Genomic DNA, 26,656 nt, shown 5'->3' on the forward strand with positions numbered 1-26,656 from the left:
TTGCATACGTGGAAAGTATCCTTTAATAAGTCAGTGTTCTGCTCTAACTGCACGGGGAAAATAAATTAGTGTTGTATATTAGCCCACAGAGTTTCTGCTTTCATGCTCCTTAAAACAAAATCAGTTTACGGCAAAGTAAAGCATCTCTGAAAATATGCAACTCCAATTGCTCAGCCAGTGCAGAGAAGATTATTAATAATCCTCTGTCTGCTTTTGAAAAGTTTTGCTAATGATGGGAGTCTGTGTGAGAAGAAAGGGAAGCAGAGCACCATCTGCTGTACAGCCGTGCAGACGTTTCAGAACACAGCAGGAATGAAAACTGCAGAGCAAACCCCCAAGGTTCCCAAACAGATAGGACATATGGAAGGCTGCTGTCATACGGCGCTGTGAGCTGGAGATGGACATGGGCTAAAATTAGAGAGAGGTGTGAAAAGCCAAACTTCATTTAGCCATCAAAAGCTACAGGGAGGAAATAAAACAAGACACATTCTTTGGAGTGGTAGACATGGCTGTGATTCTTAGAACTTATGGAATCTGACTGCCTCAACCTTATAGGCAAAATCAAGCTGCTAAGGAAATGTTGACTCTATTTTATTTCTACTAAGAGAGCCTGTTAGTCTTTCTCCACATGGGCAATTATACGAGAAGTTATAGGACAGGGAGTACCGTATCTGTCAGTAATTGTACAGTATGCCACCGTACTGATATCCCATCTTGCAGACTCACTAGCCCAGGCTGAAGCACTGTGAAGAAAAACATGCCTAGAAATTGTGTTTGGATGCCTACACCTCAGAGAAAAGGAAAATGATTCTGCTGAGAGGCCACTGTAGATATCTTTGCATAATTATTTCCTCATGTTTTATAAGGGACTGGTAGTCATTTGAAGATGAGACTCTGCTGGGGTGGATTTTGTTTGGGAAAGTTCCTCTTCTTTGCTGGGGGTCTCAAAGGCTTGGGCGTGCCCATCACATTCTGCAGGGGCAAAGAGCGCTGGGAAAGGGGTAGACAGGAACCCAGTAAGTCTGAGGGTTATCAGACTTCTTACAAGTCAGAGCCATCTTACAAGTCCAGCATGAGCTCCTGGCGAGGATGAGAGTGACAGAAAGTGATTGGTCTCTGCCCTAGAAGTAGAAAAGAAAAAAATCACTTTTCAGATTAGCAGCTGTCAAAATTAAGAACGTCACCCTAGCAGATAGGAAAAAACTACTTCTGAGGACTGTAGTGTTTGAAGCCACCAACCTAGAATTCACACAAGGATCACGATGTCCCTTCCTCAGACCTGAAGAGCATGAGGGCAGTCCATAAGCCTAACATCCTGAGACAGCAGCATCTGCCTTTACCTGTCTCTCAGAAGAGCCACTAAGGCTCAACCACTAAGGGCTGCCCAAACGAGCACTAGTGTTGCCTTCCACAGCAGTTCTGAAACCAAGAACTAGTAGTGGATGTGACGCATGTGCCTAGCAACTGTTGCAGCCTGCTCAGTGTTTCTGCCTGCAGCAGGGAAGGAGGCTCTCTGAATGCACGGGCTGAGCTTCCTGAGCCCTGCCACAGATCTTCAGACAACTCTTGTTTGCAGGCAGCAGCTCAGGACTTTCAGGCTGCAAGAGCAGCAGCACAGCAATGGCACTCAGAGTGTGGGCTGGCCCGAGCAGATGCACTTTCAAAAAATGAGCCAGAAGAGTACTGCACATTCAGAGGGTGTAAAAAGCACTGAGACCAAAAGTAGCAGGTCCTTTCTCAGGAGATGAATCCAAAAATGAATCATATGTGAACTGGCTATTCAGACTGTCAGGAGTATCAGCTCTGAGCATGCAGTACCCCATCAATCTGAAGGAGAGTAGCAGAACTACAACTACAAACCTATCTGTGAAATGTCATTCGTCCACTCACCCTGCCCAGGAAACCGATATCCAGCACATGGGGGTTGATGTCAGCACTGCTGGCAGATTGAAAAAAACCCTCAAAAACAACCTGCACTGAAGAAATTTGCTTAATTTTTACCGTCTTACTGTTGCTATTAAGAAAAATTGAATTGCCTGTGAAAAGCTGGGGAAACCCACTGCAAGCATTCTGCAGAGCCGGAGAATGTAGGAAACTTGATGTGCATATCATATATGAGTTCATTTTGTTGCTGCTCTGCCTCTGTCACTTCCCTGGCAGCCCTCTGCTCACTGTACTCCTCCAACCCATTCAGACTGCTTTCAGCAGTCCTCTCAGAGAGGCTGCTTCAAGCTCTCTCTACTCTTCAGAGCAGTGGAGATGCTGGATTGCTTTCACTGAGCACTAAATTGGGTCTTTGATGGGTACGGGTAGTTTATGGCACTGGCCAGCCAAAGGGAGTACATGGCGTTTCTGACTCCAGCTCTCCGAGGAAAAAGCTGTACTTTATCACTGACTGTGTCCCTCTACAGGCCTCTGAGAAGAAATACTAGTTCCTCACATAACTCATTTTACATCAACCATCAGCAAAACAGGTAGTACTAATATAAGCCCGAGGAGACCCACAACTCATAGCTCAGTCCAGTTTACAAATCTGGGTAAACTCCAGAATCAAAAGCAGTCCCAGCCTGGTTTGGAGAGAAGCCTGCACTGGAGGTAGCTCCTAGCAGCAGACCATTTTGGATGCAACTGCCTTCACATCACTGCCAATTCTTTTGGACTGTGTAGGCTGCTGCTGTCTCAAGATGCTATTTACATGCTGCTTGTTGCCATGAAGGACAGGCAGCAGCAGAAGGCATGAGGAGAGGCTCGAACAACTGAAGAGTGGTAACCATGGGTATATGGTGGGGAAGAGCTGGTTGAGAGCACTGGGTGCAGACAGCAACCTCTGAAAGTCCAGGAGGAGCCCACCAAGAGCCCACCCCGAGTGTGGATGTCAGCAACACCCCAACATCATCAGCAGGGACAGAAGAATGGGCAGCTGCATCTGACAGGAGACCAAAGGGAAGAGCAGCCCAAGAGACACAGTCCAGAGGAGGCTGACAGTCGAACTGTCAGTGGATGCAATAAAGACAGAGCCAGATTTAAAAAAAAAAAAAAAAAAAAAAAAAAAAGCTGTCAGATTTCAGATTTCACCCTAAAACTGAGAGCCACACCATAACACAGAAGCAGAATATTGCAGCACTCCTCTGTCTCTCCATCTTCATAGGGAGACTTCCCTGGGTTTCTTAATTCAGAGGAATGTGATTTCTTTTCCTGGTATTCAGCCTAAGTTTGTACCTAAGTTTGTACCTAAGTTTGTGTTTGTCTTTCACAAAGTGAAAGACACATTATTGTCTTACTTACTGACATGTAAACAGAGGAGCTGTTTTCTTGCTGTTGGGTTTTGCATAGAAATTGCCACCCTTTACAATTACCCAAGAAAATCCTTTCCAAAAGAAGACAAGGGTAAAGTTACCATCTACTTGGTTAGGTTGTGGCTGGACTTGATGGTCTTTAAAGTCTTTTCAAACCTGAGCAATTCTATGATTTTATGATTCTTCTTCAAAATACACAGTGACAAAACATTAACATCTGTGTTGGTTTTTGGTCACTACTTTCTCTCAAAGCAAACCATTCAGTGGGCTAGAAACCTACTATTTCTCATAGACACTGAATTGCTGTTGTTTTCATTGTTCTTGGTTTGCATCACTTTACTGGGATGGCTGATGAGCTGATACTGCACATCATTTCACTAAATGTTTTCAGAAAAACAAAACAAAAACCACCACTGTGAAAACCTTTTTTAATGAAGTGAAGACTTTAGGCAACAAAAGATTTGCTTAGGTTCCTTCTATTTTACTACAAACCACAGGAATATGTTAATTTCATGAAATAAAAGAAACTAATGGTATGTAAAATTAATATGTATTTCCTTAGAAAACTCAGTTTCAGGCCAAGAAACATCTCTTTAAAAGTACAGATGAAATGGAGTTCAAAGAACACAGCTCGTAGTAGTACTCTTAACATAACAAATTTAAGAAGCAAAACAAAATCCCTGGGAGAAAAATACATCTGAAGCCATTAAAGTCGCACAGTTGCGCTCTCTCTCCCCCGAGATTCTGTTGAATCTAGGACTCCTAGATTACTGTAAGCAGTAATGGTCTCTTAAAATTAAGGCTGAATGTGAAAGAAATGCAAAGCAGTTTGTGAACTCTTTCTGTCCTCAGAACCAATTACATTATTAAAGACCACCAAAACATTCCGTATTTTAATTGGTGTTCAAGATTTCACCACATCCTGAAAAATAAAATGCTGTTTCCTTTTCAATTAGTGCCCAAGAGATATTTAAGAACAAAACTGTACGAAAATGGTAATAGTTACTTGAGGTTTTATTAAGAAGAGCGCCACTTCATTTCCTTTGTGCATTTCCCAAAAGGGCATAACACCTAATCTCTGCCTATGCAATGCTATGTAAAATACACAAATAAATCCATTGATTTCCAGTTCACAATGTGTAGGGTGAGGAGAAACAATAACTTTATATAGAGAATATTGATTTAAAACCATTGATTCAAAGGCCCAGAGCATCCAAACATTAGTTACTTTTAAGGAAAGTACCAAAGGTGACTTTTGATTACTTCATCATCGACAAACACAAAGCAAGCAAACCCTGTTATTAAAAGCAGCAAGACACCAAGCCAGAAGTTGTGACTAAGAGCCAGTCTGACAGATGACAGACCCATAGAAAGAGACCCAAATGGGCATTCCAGGCAAATGAAATGTGTTGCATATTCCCAAGAAAACAAACTAACTAACACAAGGTGTTTTATTCTAATCTCCAAATCAGACTTAGTTTTAACCTCTATTCACATTCACACTGTGGCAAAAATATGGCCGTGCTTAAGCACCAATGCTTTTCAGCACTTCATCCTCCTTGCACAAGGTGCAATTCTGTCATAGTACAAATTGGTGGGACATTAGGAAATAATTCTCTGAAAGAGTGGTCAGGCACTGGAAAGGGCTGCCCAGTAAGGTGATGGAGTCACCGTCCCTGGAGGTGTTCAAGAAACACTCAGATGTTGTACTAAAGGACATGGTTTAGTGGGAAATATTGGTGCAGGTGGACAGTTGGACTGGATGATCTCGGAGGTCTTTTCCAGCCTTGGTGATTCTATGATTCTAAGGAACACAGAAGGACCATTCTTCAGGACAAACGGTACTCAAACAATGATCAGTAAAGGCTTTATCCTGAAACCTTATCTGGGAAAAATCTAGCATACAAGATTAGCCACAAGTTCCCTTACAGATTTTTAACTCAGACTTGGAATTTAGATTTCATGGTACTGGATTTTGGACTACAGAACCATGGAAAATTAAAACGAACAAACAAACAAACAAACAAAAATTCCTACACACAGACATAAAGACAATGACTGCCAAAATAATTTTTTTAAGTTCTAATCTTTTAGATTTGGCCTATATCCTAAATTGATATGGTGACACTTTCTCTGGGGACAAGAGGTCCCAGTCCATGCACTAAGCCCCAAACTCAGATGGATTCTTATATACGTGCACCATATAGTATCTTTCTTGTTGACACAGTCATTTCTTACTGTAAGTGAACAAAACCACTCTGGACTATCTAAAATAAGTTTCCACAATATGGAGTATGTGTATATAAAGCAATGGAGTGTGCTCTTACAGCTCAGAAAGCAAATGGCATCCTGGGCTCCATCAGAAGAGGAGTGGCAGCAGGGACAGAGAGGTGATTGTCCCTCTCTACTCTGCCCTCATGAGGCCCCATCTGGAGTACTGTGCCCAGGTCTGGAGCCCCCAGTACAAGAAAGACAGAGAACTGTTGGAGAGGTCCAGAGGAGGGTCACAAAGATGATCAGAGGGCTGGAGCACCTCCCCTATGAAAGGCAGGCTGAGGGAGCTGGGCTTGTTCAGCCTGGAGAAAAGAAGGCAGCGGGGTGACCTCATTGCGGCCTTTCAGTACCTAAAGGGAGCCTACAAACAGGAGGGGAATCAACTCTTTGAAAGGGTTGATAACTGCAGGACGAGGGGAAATGGTTTTAAGTTGAGGGAGGGAAGATTTAGGTTGGATGTCAGGGTTGGATGTCTTCTTTACAGAGAGAGTGGTGAGGTGCTGGAACAGGCTGCCCAGAGAGGCTGTGGATGCCCCTTCCCTGGAGGTGTTCAAGGCCAGATTGGATGGGGCCCTGGGCAGCCTGGTCTAGTATTAAATGGGGAGGTTGGTGGCCCTGCCTGTGGCAGCGGGGTTGGAGATTCATGATCCTTGAGGTCCTTGAGGACTGAAACCATCCTATGATGCTATGATTTCATGATACTTGAAGCTTATTTTTGTAAGCACTGAAACAGCCTTTGGGGAGATTGACCTTGGCCAGATTTACAGCTCTGAAGTCTGAGATAGGACAAGAAGAAGATTGCAGAAGACTTTGAAAGCTACCTCAACAACTACAACAGCAAAAAGATTGCTTTTCCTGACTGGCCATCAAATACAGAAAGAAAAGAACCTTGACAACAGGTAACAGCGCTACGTGTCCTTGATAAACATGTTCCATGATGAGCCTGTAGAGGCCTTCTGTGAGATGGTGGTAATTTATTGTAGAATTTTGACCTGATTTTGAAAAGCCCTTGGATGCTCTTGTCAGTAGATCCATCTCTAATTTTAAGGAGCTCTGTTATCCAGAAGTGTGTGATTATTAAATCGAGTAGGTACTATCTTGACCGATTTTTGTATCAACAAGACTTTTTCAGGATAAGGATGACTTGAAGTCATTCATCTCACTGTTATCTTTTTGTTTTTCATTTAAAGTTCTTTGAGCCACCTACTCAATAAATTCCTCCAATGGCATTGACATTTACTGTCTTTCAACGAGCTGAAAAGGAGATACAATATTTATTTCTACAGCTTATCTGATATAAGCTTCTCTTCAGCCCTCAATATCAAGATGGTAAGAAGGTGGGAAACAGCGAATATTGTTATTTTCAACAATGCTGAAAATGAGTGCACATCTTGAATATGACAATTTAGCAGGCTTTTTTTCAAGCTGCTCTCTGCCAGTATTTATGAGCACACATAGAGCACAAGCAAAAGGGAAGTAACTTAAGCAGTGTAGTAAAAAATTACTAACCAATTTGAAAGACAGAAGGGCTATATACCAACATCTGAAGTTCAAACTTCTACTTATAATCACAAGAGCTACATAAAGGCCTTCTTTTCTAATAAAAATTACATTTGCAAACGGAAGCTGACAGCCAGAATTAGAAATGATGATGAGCAGCAGTAGTCGAGGTAATCATCACTCACATATCAACAGAAAATTTCAAACTGACAACATTCTTCTAAGTGCAGTGTGTAGATACTGCAAGGAGTCACTTGACTGAAGTTAATTTGTTCTGATTGTTCTCAGACCAGCTTAGAGTTTGTTAGCAAGAATATTCACAAGAACACAGAGTAGACTTTTAAGACACATTAGCTGGGGGGGAAAAAATGAAATTACTTTTGGACACACATCCTATTACATTTATTCCTGCTCTTCTAAGGAAACAGAGACATACACTATCTGGTGATTTTTCTTAGACTGACAACAGACCAATATTACTAATTAAATTATTCCAGCAATAATTTCAAAGAAATATGTTTCATTCCTGGACATATTCAAAACAGTTGGAATAACAAGTAATACACCCTAAATGGATCCAACTTTGGCTGGGATTCACCTCAGCTCACATTACAAGTCTGCAGCATGGCACTTGTTTCTGAGTGAGCTTCCTAACCTCTTGGTATTAATAGGGAAACATAAGCATTTTTAGAGTACAATTTTTTTGATTTAGCTCAAATGTCTACCTTAGGATGAGATTAATTATGTTGCAGAAATCTGGAAATCCCCATTTTCTCCATTTAGATTGTGGATTTATCCCATTTCAGAGAAGCATGATGATGTGAATCCAATTTACATCTTCAGTAAAGGATCAATAACATTCATACACACATGGACTACTTCATTACATGGCACTAAAGAATATCTGAACAGCAGTACCTGGCATATTGTAGAAAGAGCAGCCAAAAAAAGGTCCCCTTGCACTACAAAATGTTGAGTGTCAGATTAATATAACTGAAATGAGAAAAAAGAAAAAGAATTGAGCAGTAGCTCTGTTTTACATGGTAAAACAGAGATAACTATACATAACCGCAGAACATGTCGTGCAATGTAACTATACATGGACCATCAGGAGTAATCACATACCTCTGTGTTAATGTGAGGTGGCAACTTAGGAGATTGCTCAGTAAGAAATAGTCTTCTAGAGACCATGATGGCAGTGCAGACAAAAACGGGAGCATGTCAAAATTCAGACTGTACTATTATCAGGATGTGGTGCTTTACAAGTTCTAACAGCTGCTGTATTAATATTCCTTCCTACCTTGCATTTGGTCTCTGCTGCTTAGGCTCTAGAATATATCTCTTCCTATTCAGCTGACCAGCTATCTCACATCTTGCAGCATTTGGTAACATCAGGCATTTGAGTTTCATAAGTTACTTTTTCCTCTGTTACACCTGTGCTCCATCAGGATGTTGAAAGGTAAGCTGAGATGCAGTGTTCTGCTTCTATTGCATCTTTGTATTGACCATCCCACTTGTGTACATGCAACTGTTTCTTTTCCACAAAATTTCAGAGGATGGGGGAAGGAGCATTCATTTTTTGTCTCAGTTAATACCATGTCACAGCCTTTTTGCACCTCAGAGTATGATCCCAAAGGGAACAAAGGACTGGGGTATGTCCTGTTGTTTTCAACAGTACATCATTCCAGTACACTTGCAGTTCCAGTTAGCTCTATGATGATACTGTAGCATTTGTGCTTATCAATATAAACTGACCAGAAATTAATATTTTTCAAGGCAACACTTCTACCCTTCTACACCTGCCTCCTTTCTGTGCACGGACTGTAGCAGATCCAAAATCTGTTGATTCTCTTGCAGAAAATCTCCTATACTAACTTGGTTAGCCTGCTTCTTATTCTCTGTGTGAACACACAAAGATTGGAAGCTAAAGAAGAGCTGATGAGAGTTTCAACAAACCTGGAGGTGAAAAGACTGATGACTCATCTTTGCCCAGTACTCCATTTAACAGACAAACCTCTTACAGAGTGGTACAAAGAAGATGCTTCCAAGTGAAGTTTCAGCTGAAAGTAACAAAACGGAAAAGCAGAACTGACTAAATGATGTAGGAGATACCTCAACATATAGATCACTGTGTTAAGGACAAAGTACAAATTAAGGATACGTTGTTGGGGTTTTTTGGAATGCAAAAGAACAGAAGAAATAAAAATGGTTTTATTGCTGGTGATAATGTTGCTGATAATGCAAAAGCACTCAATTATATTTTCTGTATTCAGAGATAAAATGTACTTGCATCACATGAGAATGTTGAAATTACTTTCTAGTCCCTTTTCAAGCCAAAAGAAAGTTAATCAAACACTGACCAGCTATAAATATTTTGAAATCAGCAGATCTGGGCCTTTTACAGTAAGAAAATATAAAAGAAAACCCTGAGTAATGCTGTTGCTAATAGTTTCAACAAATCTTTACATTCTCAGAAAAGTCTGGAAGATAAACTAAATAATTTTATTTCCATACAAAATGGGTAGTGATTGCATTACTTGTAGTCAGACCATGAGAACCATTCCAACATAAAAATTATTGTAAAAGTTGCAAAATAATTAATAGTAAATCGAATGGAAACTGAAAATAAGAAGTAATCAACGTGGTTCTCAGGAAAATAAACCAGACTTTTATTCCTGGATATTCTTTTACTCCCCAGAGTTGAAGTTCTGCTATGCAGAGAAAAGACAGAAGCATCAAAATCTTTCAAGATGAACTGACCACTCCTGACAAATAAGCTTTGACAGGAAAGCATTATCAGAGAGTTGTGGTCAGTGATGTTACAAAGGGCGTAACGCTATTAAAAGCTTTTGCTGTTGGTTTGGAATTAAATATTAACTCATGGCTGACCAAGTTTGCAGAAGACAACATCTTGCAAGATGATAAACTGTGATAACATCATCGGTCACACAGATGAATCTAGATTACTGTGGTGAAACAGCACCATAGCATAATTCAACAAAGACAAATACCATCATATCTAGAGACGTAGATCACATCCCAGGAATGAGAAGTTAGCTAACGTGAGCACTCAGTATACAAAGTCAGGAAGATTTTTACCTCTGTTTACCTTCACTATTATTGACATCCCATATCCCATCCTATTGCCCATATTTTAAGGAGGATTCTGGAAAATTGATGAAGGTAGAAAAAAGAAGCACAGAATTTGAACGATGCACGCTTTAGAGAGAGTTAATGCTCTCGATTTGTTTGACTCATCCAAAAGGAAGCAGGGAAGTGATTTGATTACAATGTCTAAGTACCTCCATGAGGGGGAACTGCAGGATATTAAGGAGCTCCTTAACCCAGGAGAGAGAAACATAAAAAGAATCAATGGCTGGAAGCCACTGTCAGAGAAATTCAAATGAGAAGCAAGCCACATTCATGACCCTGAGAGGGATGAAACCTTGCAACAAACTGGCAAAGGAAAGCAGTTTGACTCTTCATGCTTTGAAAGCAAGACTGGGTGTTTTTCTGAAAGGTGTGATTTAGCTAAACACAAGTTACGTTTCAGTCAAACAAATTACTGGGTTCAGTGCAGAGGTAACGGTAAAATTTAATGGCTTGTGAGACGAGAGATCAGACTCAATGAATTAATATATACCCCCAGGCTAAGCTCTATTAATCGATGTATCAGTGGTTTATGCTGCCATCCACCACTACAGTATCTGAGCACTTTCATATTAAATCAGTAGTGATAGAGAAATCCCTGGTGGACTTCAGGACGCTTGTGGAACTTTAAGAAATAAAACTAAACAAGTATTTTTGAGATTTCCTATAGGAGGTCAGAAGTTCTGTACTTCCCCTTTTCATTACAGGCTGCATGTTTCTGCATTTCCTTTGTGCTTATATACATTTTTAAAGCAGCGTTCACAGTATTTCAGTCAGAAATGGTCCTGCCAAATGGTTCTGTTTAAAAGATGCAATAATGTTTGTGTCCTCAAATGCTCACAAATGTGCCATGAAAAAACTTCAAACGTTGTTTAGAATAACAGTCTTAATTTGCTGATACTAATAAAAAAGAAGTTTAGAAGAAGTTTTACACACTGTCTATATGGATCAGTGAAGAAGGTACTTCTCAAAAGCCTTTACATTACAGTGGGCACTTTGTAGCTGTTACATTTTCAGCTACAAGAGTTCTAAATACTGTGCATGCTCTATTCTGCACTGTAATCTCTCTAAAACTTTGTTTGGGATTTCTGGAATCAGAAGTCCATTTTCTTTCTCTGTATATGCACAGAAAAGAGAAAGACGACTGCTGTTTTTCTCTGCAGTGGAACTGCCAGGTCACACCCTGAACCAAAGGTTGAGCTCCAGGTGAGAAGGCGTGGATAAACCAGGGAGCTCAGCTGCAAGCAATGCACCTGAGTGACTGGAAAGGGTGGACCCAGGGTTCGCCCCTCCTCACTCTCATTTAAGGGTTAGCAGCCAAGGGAGCTGTACCTCTCTCTCTGGATAGAGATTACTCTCCTCTTGAACCTTCATTGGACGAGGTGAGTTAATTTTTCTTCTTTGTCATTTCCTATTGATCCATAGCACCTGTATCTCAGTAAAAGGCACTGCTTTCACGTTCTTTAGCCCCACACCCTCAGAGGCTGTCCAGAACCCACAAGAATAGGGCATAATCCATCACCCAACTGCACATTGGTTTCCCAGCACTTCTCTTTTGTTCAGGCAGTGCTCCAAAGCCCCACAGAGCCCACCCACCTCAGGCAAGCAGAACAGCTCAGATCAATTCACTTTAATTGTACCAGCAGCACTGGTCACCCTTTCTTCCTGAAACATGTCTCCAGTGAAGAGTCTCAATCCATAGAGAAAAATGAAGACAAAACAAATTTGGTAGTAGCTGATGTAATGTTAAAGGGAAAACTAAGCTTATTCTCACAGATACAGCCAGGGAATATACAACACTGTTTAAAACCTGCACTGAGTCATTAACACAACCTCATGCCCAGTTCCCAAGATCCAGATAGTTATGAGAACACACAGGGTGACACCAAGTCACTAAACAGTGGAGGCAGGAGGCAGGCCAAGAGCAGCAAACAGGAAAGTTGATTGCTCGTGACAGGCAATAAACCCTGCAAAATGTCAGATTTCCTTACTAGAGTAATAAACCAGAAGACAAATACAGAGTGTAGCACCCTGACAGTAGGTAGCAAAAATAGGTTTTATTTCTTAAGTTTACATTTGCAATCCTGGTTCACCTTGAATAACATTAACTGTGGCATAAAAATAAAAAAAACAGTAAAATAAAACATAAGGGAACACTTGTAAATGACCAAATACGAGTACCAGGAACTACTCAGAAACTGCACTGCCTCATGCATAAATTTTACAGTATGCAACAGGAACGTGGAGTATCCCCTAAGCATCAGCTGCTCAGTGAGATACAACAGGTTAGCATTAAGAGGTTAAGACATCAGCTTTAAATTTCCTAGTTTCAAATCAGGAGTTAGTAAACTGATTATATTGCTTTCATTTACTTGGAAGCCTGAAAAAACATGACCTAAATACTCATTAACTCAACCACAAAGGTTTGCATTTCAGGATAACTTCTATGTCTATTTTTACATTTAAAGCAATTCGAATGAACATTAGAAAGTGATTTAATGTGAACTGCTCTAGTAAAATATGTCCACACATGACTGGCAGAACATTAAGATTCATAAGATATGGACATTAAAAAGAATTGAACCTGTTGTACCCAGATTATAATTCTGTGATATTAAAAGACCTAAAATAAAAATGAGGAGAAAATGACCTTCCATCATATGAAAGGAATTGAAAATGCATTAGGCCATTCTAATAAATTGCTCATCTCAGATGTTTTAACATTTTTATTAATACAAAGTAGTTTTTTAGAAATTACTGTTTGATGACAGAAGAGGTGAGGGAGATGTAGGCACGTTGTGTTTGTATTCTATGACCTCACAAAAGCCTACAACACAAAATGATCACAAGTAAAATGACAAACAAATCAATAAATAATCTGTGGAAAATAGCACAGAGGGAAGAAGGGGGAATTTGAGATTATTGGCACAACAGGCAGCCATGAGTCATAGAGACTTCCAACACTTGGGGAAAAAACGCGCCTGTATCTTACAAGTCTGGCACTCTTAAAACAGCACCTGGAAAAATAAAATGATATCCAAAGAGATTAGAAACACACATAACGTTCCTTTTGAAAATGAGTTATGACAGAACATCTAAGGTTTTCTGTGCACAGGAAGAAGTGCTGAAGTTGATAGTGACAGAAAGTCCGAACGTCTTACATCTGTTCCAAGATGCCTGATAAATATATGTATATATCTTCCCTTCCTCTTGTACATGTACTATGTTACAAAAGAATGTACTTCATACTACTAAAGAAAAAGCCATACTCTCATGTTATAGTTCTCAGCAACTTATTTTAATACAGAAAATAACCAGACCTGTTCCAAGTTCTGTCCTTTTAGAAAGCAGCAAAGTGGGCAGGAAAGCCCACTATGATCATCACATCTGATACCACAGTAGAGGAAGTGAACATACTATCTTTTTAAAATAAATTATCCATTTGGAATAAATAATTGGAGACAAGTGGCTTATAAATAATTTACAATATACAAGAGTATACCACCTGTGTCAAAAATATTTTATGTAGTTAGGCAAATATTGTTAAAATTGCTTGATAGATGAAAATCTTCTAATTTGAAGCAGAAAGTAGACAATGAAAAAGAATTTAAGACTACTATGGAATGGAGGTTTTAGATATGTCTGTATGTTTGGAGATCCCCTTATAAGCCTAATGTTTTCCTACAAGTAAGATAGAAAATGGAAGATTGATTTTATCCCTTGGTTTCATGCCATGACAAATTCCATGACAAATACCACCACATCTGTAAATGGCAGTGTATAACCAGCCTTAGTTCTATCCTGTTTTCATTGCAAACAAAGGAGCCCAATCACATATAGGTATTTCATTACAGTATCTTTGCCTCCTCACATACTCTGTTTTTAAACAACCCAAGTAGATCCTTCCTTTCTTCTTGTAGTTATTTCTCCTTCTATGCTATCTAGGTAGGAAGTTTAATTTGGGTGGAGGAAAAGAAAGAAGACTGATTTCTCAGTCATCTGTTACGGAAATATCACAGACAGAAGTGTGGAAAGTTTGTGTGGTTGGAGCATATTTAGAACAGACATAATTCTGTTACAAGTTTTAAAATGCTGATACTTCTGTTTTCCAAATAGCACTTTGGTAGAAGTTTAAATATTGAACAAATCTGGGTCAAAACCACCAAAAGGTAATTTCATATTGCTTAAAAATCTATTTAAAATCAGAAAATGGAAAAATATGTGTTTTCCTGTATGCCTCTTTTCTTAATCTTCCTAAACCTAAAGCAAAACCTTAACAACAACAATTTACAAGGGCTGGGTACTGAAGTCACCTTCCATCTGAGTTTTGGTAAAACTACAAGCAACTCGAAAGATTTTTGTAAGGCCCATACAGCCTCATCAACAGGCACAGGTACAAGGCTCCGTCTATAAGGACATCTTAGTGCCATCCATGACTTTCACAGTACCTACAAAAAGAGAGAGGGTTTCATACAGATGAGAACAAATCTTCAAATAAGATTACTCTCCCATGAATCTGTGATCCCTTTAAAAAGAAATAATGGTACCATAATAAAAAGAGAAATCAAGTATTGATGTGCGGAATCAATCTCTGTAACCCACATAAGATTACAAAGCAGGTACGGTTTACTCAGTGCTGCACAGACACTGGGTGCAAGGGGGATAGATCTGCCTAACTTGCACACCGTCTGGAGAAATCGTGCTACAGATACAGGCCAAACTAATACATAATCAATAGTTTTCCCAGAATTCGGATACATATTCGTTACACCCCTGAGAGTTCGTTAGCATGCAGACCCTCCCCTCTTGCGCGTGTGTTGTGGGTCGTGGGATGAAGATTTGTTGTCTTCCTCACAAAGGCTTCTGACCTTTCTCGCTGTAAACTTCTGACTTTTTGGGGAGGCGTCCCCCCAAACCGCTTTCTTCTTGCCCTGTGGACACCTAATCACCTCCCTGCCGAATGTCCTCGGGCTGTTCTCAAACCTTATCATATGGCCTTCATCCCTCTCACCATCCCAGACCCAGTGTCTGCCATCTCTTATTTTCTAACAAGCTCTACGTTCCTGCTTCTATAAACTATTTCTAACTATTCCCCTTCACCCACCTTATTCTCAGTCACTTTGAAGCCTTCTTGCCTTTTTACTTTCACTTGTGGGGCCCTTCTCACCTTTCAGTATGACCAGATTTTCTCAATTTAACCCAAACATGCATGCTTACATTTTTTCTACAAAACGTTTTAATTTTAGATACTTTTTCTAGTAAAGCAAGAAGAACAGCATTTCTGAAGTTCTATAATGTGACTGGCCCTATTTTACTGTTTACTTACTATGTCTGCAGAAAAAACAATGTTTCTAAAACTAGACAGCAATAAAGACTTACAGGCTAGATACAGGTTTCTACACTTACGTGTATATAACCTTACAAAGCAAGTTCTGAAATGCTTCAGAGTATAACTGATTTCTGCCACAGCAATTCATTTTCCAGTCCCCTTAACTGCCTCCAACGGTTTTACAATGCAGGTCATCTTCTGAAACTTAAGAAATAGTTCTGATAGAATTGAAATAAAATTGAAAAACAGCAAGTGCTCTGGAGAGTTACTTAATGTAAGCTGCTCAGCACTTCTGGTTTTTTTTTGATGTTTTCTAGAGTGTTCACTTGTTATTTGGAAACAGAGAGTTGAGGGTGAGAGGCTTGAAAATTTATATTCTAAACATTTAAAGAGGACTATTGGATAACACAGTATATTCTGGTGTTTGTAATATGCTTGATAAATGCTTCTTGAAATAAGCAAATAAGAATTTTTATTCTACAATTAGTTTCATTATTAACCTTTTTACTCTAATCCCACAAACTGAAATGTAATTGGAAGGGTTGCTGCTAATGTTCACATTATGTTTATTTTCCAAAACGGTTCATTGGGTTTCAAATAGTGCCCTTGCATGCATCCACCATATTCCAAACAGTAATTTTCTGAAGACAAGCAGAAAAGAAACAAGCCAAGTGAAAGAATTCGTAAACATAGACGGTATAAGTAAAAAACACCCTGATGACAAATTGATATAAAATTTGTATTTATGTAAAAAAATAATGTATTGCATACTGTTATATCAGTCAGTAACAGTATTCACCTTCACAGAGATTTCTAGATTCTCAGACTTCAAAAGGTTACACATAACAAGGAAAACAAACAACTTACATGTGAGGCAGACTTTCTATTTAGCATTCCACAGATTTACACCCTGAGCCAGCAGGGAGGATAGGTGCAGAACACAAACTCTGCTTACAATGGAGTGCGCTTCTGTACTGCTAAAGCTTATGTGGATCTGAGATTCCAAACCAGTCTGCCTTTGTCAAAGAAAGAGCCACAAACACTAAGCTTCTAAAATGGAGTTAGAATGAAGGCGCAAGTCAGCAAGTAGATCCTCCAAGGTTCATCACACAGGAGCTTTTCTGGAATCCAAAAAACTCACTTTATAAAGGCTTCATCTCAGGTTATGAGTTCAATTCAAGTACACTTACAAATACATTTAATACCATGCATGTTTAAATAGTATTTTACCGTAACATTAGAATTCAACCTTCTTTTCCTATGCTTTTCTCTTTTAAAATTTGCCTTGCATAAACTTTTTTTTTTTCATCAAGATACCTACGGAAAGCTTAATCCTTAACTGTTGTAAATCACTAACACCCTATTCAATATTAATATAATCATGCAGTCAAGGGTCTTGCCCAAAACTATTTTAAATCCATGTTATTTGAAGGAAAAAAAAACCGAAAACATGGTAACAGGATATATTCTCTAAAGAAAACATCTAATACACAGTCTGATGAAACATCAGAACTTTTACCACAGCTCTTCAATTTTAGGTACTAAATACTCCATAATAATCATCATGTAATGATTCTTAGTAAGAGAATACAGAGCCAGCTTTCCACCATCCACCTTTTTTTTTTTCCATATTTCCAAAACACCCTATAAAGCTGCAAAACTTTTTTTTTTTTTAAGTATTCCATGAAAAATATCTTCATATTGTTGCAAAAATACAGAACCTCTCAATTCAACTATATCATCTAGGCAAGAGGGCTCAACAATATCAAAACAAATTCTCACTATCTACAGACAGAAAACTAGTATCTCACACTAGCTATTCATTTATAAGAAAACTGTATTTATAGTGTGCAGTTTACATCAAAGATAAGCACAGCAAGATTGTCAAAACAGTAACCCAATATGTATAAGAGATGAATATATAAAGGCACGTACAGATTGTCAATGATTATATTGTATTTCTTTGAAAACAGAGTATTTTCTGCACTTGTAAACAACTTTGTGATCACACCTTTAAAGTGAGGTTAGTGCTGCTGACTCAGTTATTGCTACATTCACAGTGTAGATGAATTTTAGACAATGAGGTACACTTCCAAATAGAACCATTTTCATTTCTCCCTTGTTTGTTTCATCATTAGAGATAATTGAATTATGAAGACTAAATCCACTGACCATAGAAATCAGTAGCATCTAAATCATCAGATCCAACAGTAGCAGTGATTAACCTTCAAAAGAGAAAAGGGTCACCCTTGCAGGAAAAAGGAGTTCCTGTTCTTCATTACGTGAATATTTTCTTCATTTTTATGTATGCTAGTAAACTTTTATCTGGGCACATTAAGAGCCAATTCGAGCCATACTGTTGCACTTTCTGACCAGTACATTAACTCAGTCTCTTGATTTAAGAGCTTGCAGTTTTAATCAGCTTCCCTTTGATCTTCTGACAGACAAGTCTCTTATGCTTTTCTTCAGCTGCTTTATGAACACTTCGTATACTCTCCCACAGTATGTATGCACTGTTTTCTGTAGTTCCAGTTCTAGGGGCTGCAACAGTGAATGAACCAGATCATCTCCAAATGAATACTGTAAAGAGCATAAGAAAAGATTTAATGTCAATAACACAAGATTGACATACATTATTACTCAGTTACTAAAAAATTTTATAAAAATGGCTTTGAATATCATGTTTGCTTTTATACACTAGTGAATGTTTTCAAGAAAATAATCACTGAACTACACAATATACTCAAACATTTTCAATAGCATGAAACATGTGAATTTTTGCTCATTTTTAAATAAGCAGACGAATATACTCAAAAAAGCATGTGGGAAATTTAAAATTATATTTTTTAATGAAAAAATACCAACTTTAAATGGTTTCTGGTTATTTCTTTCTTGACCAGTAACTTTCCTGAATGACATGCAACTTCTAAGGAATACAACTCTTTTCCATCTGTACAATAAAATAACAGTATGAGGACTAAGTACTACCGAAAGCAGAAAGCTTCATTAAACTGAATGATGGTCAAGCACATACTATGTTTAACATGGACATGAAATAAAGAAGTCATTAACGCTACACTGCAATATTGTTATAAACAAATGAAAAACTAAGCAGTATTTCAAAATAACCTAATTTTGTTCACCTTATTACCACTGGATCAGCAGTGTTTCATACACTTTCTCTGACATATACATAAAGCAAATGGGAACGTAAATAAAAACAAGTAATTTTTTCTTCTGTTTTTGACAACACTCAAAGGAAACAAAGAAATTGTACTTTTATGGAAACACATTCACTTTCCCTGCAATGTATTCTCAGACCCCCAAAAGTACTTTTTCTCATTTTTATATCCATATGACAACATGTAATAAAGCACCATTAAAATATACTATTGATTTTTGAAGGTTATATGCATACAATAGCCTGCTACATTAAAATGTGCATCAGTGCTAAATTTTACAGCACTTCAGTGAGCGTACCAATGCAGTGATAAATAGTTTATGAGATGATTTATTTGCAGAATGAAAAGAAGTCACTGTACTTAGCATTTAAGTGAACAGCAACATATTGATACCCTGAGTCTCTAACAAAGTTAAAACAATGCATAAAAAGTATTCTCTATCCTCCAAATCTAGCTACCATCGAATGTTAAAACGTTGCAGTAAGTATATGCAAACTTTGGAAGGAAAAACATTTTTTCTTCTTCATTTTAAAACCTCCAGAAAAGTTAAACTCGAGTGGTCTCTCCACATGTCCATAAAAATAAAGTTTACAAGATGTACTTACTAAAGGGATGGGAACAGTCTTTCAAATAAACACGATGCAGGTACAGGCAATGTTTTAGAATCATCACATAAATTCAGTCTATACAACGTTAAAAGCGATGTTAGTCACAAAATGAATAAATTGGAAATCCATACTAACAGTAAACCAAAAATTGGTGAAATGCCTAAAACTTACTTCAAAGGGAAAGAAATTACTTTGTTGCAATAAAGATGAATTTTGCACAACTAAATGCTGAACACACTTACATTTTTTATTGCTTCATACACGGCCCTAAAAGTTGGTTGTTTATCATCATGGTAAACACCCCTGTTTCCATGAAGAATAAATATACCTTCTTCTTCAGCTTCCTTACAATTGCTTCCATAAATGCAGTGGTCAGGCCGATAATTCCATTGGCAAGGAAAGACATACAGACTTTCTGTGCAGGAAAAAAAAAAAATAAATTTGATTAAGTATCAAAATTGTTTCTGGAGACGCATTCACATTTCTCATTTCACTCTCATTAATACTGCTTCATGAATTTCTCTACAGTTCTTCTAAAACCTAACAACAAATCAAACTCTAGGACACTTTAATTTTGCTTATCAATGCAAAAACTGTTTCTTAGAAAAGGAAAACAACCATAAAAAAGTCTACCGAATTCTTCCACTGAAAAGTTTTCTAAATCATTTTTCTGGATTTCTGATCATACAAAACATCAACTTTGTCACATTAGACTTAAAATCAATGTGGATTTACCTGGATTGTGAAAAAACATTATGTTCAACAGATCCTGATCACCCCACGTTATGTTCAACTTGTACTTCTTCAGCAGAGGCATAAGAATTTCTCCCCATCGTAACCGGACTGTTGTCATATCATTCTATTAGACAGAACAAGGCAAAAGATTCATCCATTCAGGTTAGCTATGCTTACGAAGGAAATGCCCTCCAGAATCGCATCATTTGCTTCTCAAAGCCGCAAAGAAATGACTGCATCGAGGGAAAACACAGCTATGGACACTTCCAATACACTTTATTTCTTATTATCTCACGATAAACAAAATTATATGCATCTCCTACTCCTGCCTTGATGAGTTGTTCTCAAGATTTCCTTTTAAAACGTCTTCTAAGAAATATCAAGTTGTTTTTTGTCTTATAGGTTTTTGTACAGCAGTAGAATTCAATACAAAACCAGATTTCAATTGATGTCTGCCAAGTACATTGGCACTGCTGAAACTTCCATACTTCAAGCAATTTCTTGTTCTTTATCAAAAAACTGGGAGCATACATAGATTTTATAGTTAACTTTAAAAATTTCAAAATTGATCAATATAAAATTAATTATTTAATATTCCCAAACACACACAGACAGAAGGATTAGCTGTAAAGTATTGCATAAAAACACATTCTTCAAAAGTTTTTTTGGTTTTTTTTTTTGCTTCCACAGCAAAGGCACAACTTTTCACTAGCAAAATGCAGCATGACTAAACCAACAGCTGCTACTTATTTCCCAAATTGTTGATTAATTACAGTCCAGAAGATAAAGAGAGGTTCTTCTAAGGCTTGGGTGAGGAGATGCTGTTTAGAGTAAGCTGGCCTGTGCTGAACTTCACATTACCAAAAAGAGGTTATTACATGCAGCGTAACAAGTCATATATATTCTAAAGTTATTTTCTTATCTTTAGACGACATTTAAGCTCAAACAGAACAGAAAAGGAACAAGGTTGCTCACTCTGTGCCTTCTTCTGTTCAGAGAGAGAGGAAGCAATAACAAGACATCCTAAAGAGAGAAAATTCCAGAGCAAGTATAGGATTAGCCTCTTGATTAACCAAGCTGAGAATTTTTTAAAAAATTGAACTTCAGCATTGTTTGGGATTTGTATACAAAAACATCATGTTACAAAGCAGAAAAGATTACCTGGGGTACAATATTCAGTTTTAGAACTACAGCATCAAAGGCTTTCCCCTACAAGCTTTCTTCTAAGAAACTAGAAAGCACATACAGCAACAGTTCTGTTTTTAGTTTTTCTTCAAATCAAGTCAGACATCAAATATGGAAAGCTTTTGGAACGGAAGAGTAAAAAAAAAAAAAAGACGAAATATGATCAATTTTCAGACAGAAATTAATTAAAAAAAAAGATCTATAGTTTATATTATGTAAGAAGCCAAACTGAACGATAGCATGGTCCCTTCTGGCCTTAAAAATTTATGACTATGGCTGCTTCCAAGTATTTGACAGTATCAGGCATAAGAAATGCACAAGAGAATTCTTCTCTAGCAAGAATAATAATTAGGCTCTGTGCAATGTGATTAAACAGAAGAAGATACAGCCTAAACCTTCCAAAAAGCAAATCTATTTGACTGAAGCACCATGTATAAAGATTACTGCCTCACTTGGATTTTGCCATCCACAAAATATTGATCAAAGCTTTAAACTTGCACTCCATGCTAAGAATCAGGAACGGTGAGCTAATTTAATTCTGTTATTACGTTAATCATAGCAAGAGAGCATAAAGAACTAGAAAACGAAAATAATTTTTAAAAGATTTAGAGCAACCCATAAATACATTACTTTAAATTGTCAAAACAATTAATTCATATAATTTTCATTTAGCATGCATAGTTATTTAATAATACTGAAATACAGAGTATATCCCAAGGAGATAAAAAGCAGGTAACAGCATACATCACATTGCCACATGTCCAGAAGCAACAGTACTTGACAAATAGTGCTATTAGATCTAGGAATTGGAAATTCTAATATTTCAATAACCTTTGCATAAATAAAGAAGTTATATATTAATTTATTAGCACTGATGTACAGTGTAGGAATCACTGTGTAAGAAAAATTGCTTGAATTTCTTGAATTGAATTTTTTAATGTCATTCTGCAAAACTCCACTTGTAGTGAGGTCAGAGTGAGAAACAGAATCCTCGAGTTCAGTCCATACTGACAGAAGAATTACTTTTCAAAAGTTCTCAGGTGAATATGAAAGATGTAACCATCGTTACCATTAAAAGATTCTAAAATATAAACTATGTTTCCAATATGCAAAAAATTACCAAGGAGGTTAAAAAGATTTAAGAAGCAGCACAGAAAACATTCTGTGGTATTTTAAAATGCCATCAAGCTGTTACAGACAGGATCTATAAACCTTCCAGATCTCAGCTTTTTTGAATGGAACAAAACAATTACGAATTTTGAGTGGTCCTGTGTGGAGCCACAAACTGGGACTCCATGATCCTTGTGGGTCCCTTCCAACTCAGAACATTCTGTGATTCCGTGGTATTTACGAACAAAATATACCAAAGAACACTAAGATATTCTTTTGAGTATTTTGGAGTTAGATGCTTTGCTTTCATCAGCTTGCTCATGGCTGATTTAGAAAGGCTCCCAGAGTACTTCTGTCTAGCTAAAGCTGATGTCAGTAAAGCTGTCATACTCAGTCGGCAGCAATCTAGTATTAAACTTCCTCTTAATACTCCTAGGAGAACATAAAGTCGAGGAAACATACTCAAATCATACAGTATTATCTAAAGAAACCAAAGCTGCAGATCCACAAATCACTGACCAATTTATAATTTCATTAATTCATATGAGAGGAAGTTTTCCTGCTGGTTACATAACTCCATCCTGTTCTTGCCTAAACAGTTTAGTGCTTAACTCTTGAGGTTTCATTATTATTATTATTATTATTATTATTATTATTAGTGACCAAATTTACATCACCGAATCAGCAGAAGGAATTCTTTATCAAATTTAATTGGTGCATGGAAGGGTCCAACAAACAACAGAGGTTAGGACAAAGCAATCAAGAAAAGAAGCAAAAACCTTCTGAAAAGAGCTTACTGTGTTTCTCAGAACTATAGCCTTAAGCCATACGGAGTGGTCACAGAAATTGTGTTTAAGTTTTATAAATTCTCTGCTGTTTGTTTAAAGCATACCCATGAACCTTGCCTTTCTATACACTATCTAGAGTTACTTTGCTTGAGGCTTGTTTGATTTTGTACGTTTGCTCCTTTCTATGGGTGATTATGTCTCAAGCATTATATATAACATTAAGTATAGCAATGCCTAAGTTTTCTTACATATTTGAAAAAGATCACTGTTCTCTATTGATGTAGCCTCACTTGTCTAGGACTTTCTGTTAAAGCACCACATTGCCGTGTTATTTGCTACGTCCCTTCCAGTTTAAAAGTGTCTATGTCTATAGAATGGTTTATTTGGAAGGGACTTTTGATGATCATTCCACCCCTCTAGTAAATCAACAGCACCTCCCTGTTCAGCATCATTAGCAAACTTGCTACAAATGTATTCCATTTCTACATCCAGATCACTGATAAAAATGTTGAACAAAACTGATCTTGGAGAACACAACTGGTGAACACCCGACAGCCAAATGAAAACCCATTTACCACAGCCATTTGAGCTCTGCCATTCCAACATTTTCTCACCCAGTGCAGCGCTAATTATTCATCTCAGAGTTGAACAATGTGTCCAAAGGATGCTGTGGGGACAATATCAAAGCCTTACTGAATTCCAGAAAGATTACATTCACCAAACATACACAAATCCACCTCCTAAATATTCTTGCATATTTTACATTCCCATTCTCAACTTCTGCTTTGCAAAGAAAATGACAGGCAGGCACTGTCCATACAAAGTTTCTTTACCAGTTTGAGCCTTATCTTTGGCTATGCAACGTAAAATAATCACACTACATTCACGTGTATGCACGTGCATATAAGCAGTGCATTTATTTTTACTGTATGCATGCACACAGCCTCATAAAACACACAAAAAGAAATAAGCAGAACTAGGAACTATTAGACACCGTAGGCAAGTAGCTAGGATGCATGTCTAAAATTAATAGAGAGTTCTAAGAAAGCTGAGTTTAGAATAACTAAGATAACTAAGTGAATAATGGATGACTTAATTCTGGACTGAGACGTTAAGCTACATCTTTTCTGCTACCTAGGTGAGCAGAAAATAGCAGAAAATGTTCTAGCACCACTGGCTAATGTGTCCAGTTCTTTTTTTATTATTAGTTTTCTGGTTTCTTATAACTTTTACAAATCAAGCAAGAATCTTAAAGGTCCCAAGCAACAAAGTCTTCGATTTTAATCCAAAGAAACAATGAAGAAGGAAGCCACATATTCAAATCCATCATATTGGAGGGATATTCTGACCCAGAACTTCCACTCTTCAGATGTGAAAAAAGTCTAAGGCAGATTTTTGAAGACATAAAACTTTCAAAATATTATGTCTACTTAAGGTCTTTGTCGATTCTTCTGAATGAATATAAACAAATTCTGACCATCCTATAAGAAAATGAAGCATTTTCTAGTTCTGATGTTACCTAACTATAGTAGGTAAGAAATGAGATATGACATGGGTTGGTACTTGTAAGGTTCAAAAGCAAGAAATCCTAGAATGGCAATGATTGGAAGGGACCTTCACAATCACTGCTTCTAACCTCCTGTCCTAGACAAGGTTATCAACCACCAGTTCAGGCTTCCCAGGGTCCCATCCAACCTGGCCTTGAATGCCTCCGGGGATGGGGCATCCACAGTTTCTCCTGGAAATCTGTTCTGATGCCTCATCACCCTCTGTGGAAAAAAAATCCCCCCTAGCATCTAACCTAAATCTCTCTTCTTTAGAATTGTTCCCCATTGTTCTACTGCTATCTGACCATGCAAAGAAGTTGGCCTGCCTTCCATTCACAAATCTCCTTTTAAGTACTGGAAGGCCACAATGAGGTCTCCTGGAACCTTCTCCAGGCTGAACAAGCCCAGCTCCCCCAACCTTTCTTTTACAGGAGAGGTGCTCTAGCTTTCTGATCATCTTCGTGGCCCACCTTTGGACCCACTCCAACAGCTCCACATTTTTCTTGTGCTGGGGGCCCCTGGCCTGCATGCTGTACTCCAGACAGAGCCTCACAAGGGCAGAGTGGAGTGGGACAATCACCTCCCTCTCCATGCTGGCCACTCCTCTTTTGATGCTGCCCTGGGTACAGTTTGTTCTCTGAGCTGCAAGCACACACTGTTGGCTCATGTCCAGTTTTTTATCCATCAGACCCCATAAATCCTTCTCTGCAGGGCTGCTCTCACAGAGTTCTCCCAGTCTGTGCTCCTATCTAGGATTGCCTCAATCCAAATGCAGCACCTTATACTTGCATATGCTGTTGTTGCTGGCCAGGGGTATTAGTACAGACCTTACCTCTGAATTTAGTTTCCCTCTCTTCTAAAGGTTCAAGACTAGAAGCTCCTTTGCTATCAGTATCAAGTGAAGCCATACACTCAGCCCTACTGTGCATAGTCTCAACTCCACTAAATCCTTTTCAAAGTTTTGCTGCACAGCCTACTATTTTTCAAACCAAGCAATTCTCCTTATAAGACATTCAAGGTACCTGAAGATGAAAACAGACCTTCTATAAGGCATTGAGAACAGCAGTGTCTGTAAGAAAGCCTCTGTATCTCAAGGCTCTGTGATACTCCACAAGCTTGCTGCACCACACGGTATGTACTAGGGGAACATAAGCTTAATGGTCCCAGATCTGAATGCTCTCTATGCCAAGATCTCAATCATCAATACTCTATAAGAGAAACTCATTTCCTGCTCAGATGTTTCCCAAGCTTCACTACCATTGACAAGAAAGGAAAAATGACTGAGTACTGTAATACTTAATTTTCAGATGCAGCTCTCTCTCTAGATATCTTCAAACCATTCCTACTGGGCTGAGCATGCCTACACCAAGTCTGATACCACAAGACACTTCTCCAGTATGCTCAACAGGAGGTAGCACTAAGTCAGCAGCATAGGTTAGAAATCATGAGGCAGTGTTCCTCCTGAAACAATTCTAAGCCTTCCAGTACCAAAAAATATCCACTGATATTTAAGATGGCTATCAGCAGTTAGGTCTGAAGTAAAGTCTTAGCAAGTCAGCCACTTTGGAGAGAGTAGCTATCCCTACAAATTCACAGCTGGAACAAATAGCAAATATTACACTTGTCAGGCATGTACAACAGACGTAAAACACCTGGAATGAATATCAACAGATATTCATTTTTTATACAAGAATCTGAATGATACAGACAACATTCTAAATCAAGGAAGGCATATCAAAATACTCCTGCTAAGCCATAAAATCTGTGTATGTTACATCATGCATTCAAGAATTAGATCTGTTTCTTGCTCAAGACAATCAGACTCAAAAAAAGAGTGAGAAAAGCAGGGGAAAAAAAGACATAGAAATGGAAGATAAAAGATTTAATGCAAGAAACAAGTTCTCAGCAACTATGTTAAAAGCTGCATACTGAAAAGGTATAGAAAACACCTC

At 38.1% G+C, this 26,656-nt stretch overlaps 1 protein-coding gene across 3 annotated transcripts in view; it reads right to left on the reverse strand.

The window, feature by feature from the left end:
• Positions 1 to 16,274: 16,274 nt before the first annotated feature.
• Positions 16,275 to 26,656, reverse strand: part of GXYLT1 (glucoside xylosyltransferase 1) — a 45,507-nt gene continuing 35,125 nt past the window's right edge. For all 3 annotated transcript variants that reach the window (XM_085219624.1, XM_085219613.1, XM_085219634.1), the window contains 3 exons: positions 20,075 to 20,198; positions 19,582 to 19,754; positions 16,275 to 18,129 (listed from right to left, as the gene is read on the reverse strand). In XM_085219624.1, coding sequence (XP_085075750.1) covers positions 17,968 to 18,129; positions 19,582 to 19,754; positions 20,075 to 20,198 — 459 coding nt within the window. In that variant the 3' untranslated portion in view covers positions 16,275 to 17,967. The remainder of the gene's footprint in view (positions 18,130 to 19,581; positions 19,755 to 20,074; positions 20,199 to 26,656) is intronic.

Source organism: Meleagris gallopavo, chromosome 1 (assembly GCF_905368555.1).
Source record: "Meleagris gallopavo chromosome 1, MGAL_WU_HG_1.1, whole genome shotgun sequence".
NCBI classification, from domain to species: domain Eukaryota; kingdom Metazoa; phylum Chordata; class Aves; order Galliformes; family Phasianidae; genus Meleagris; species Meleagris gallopavo.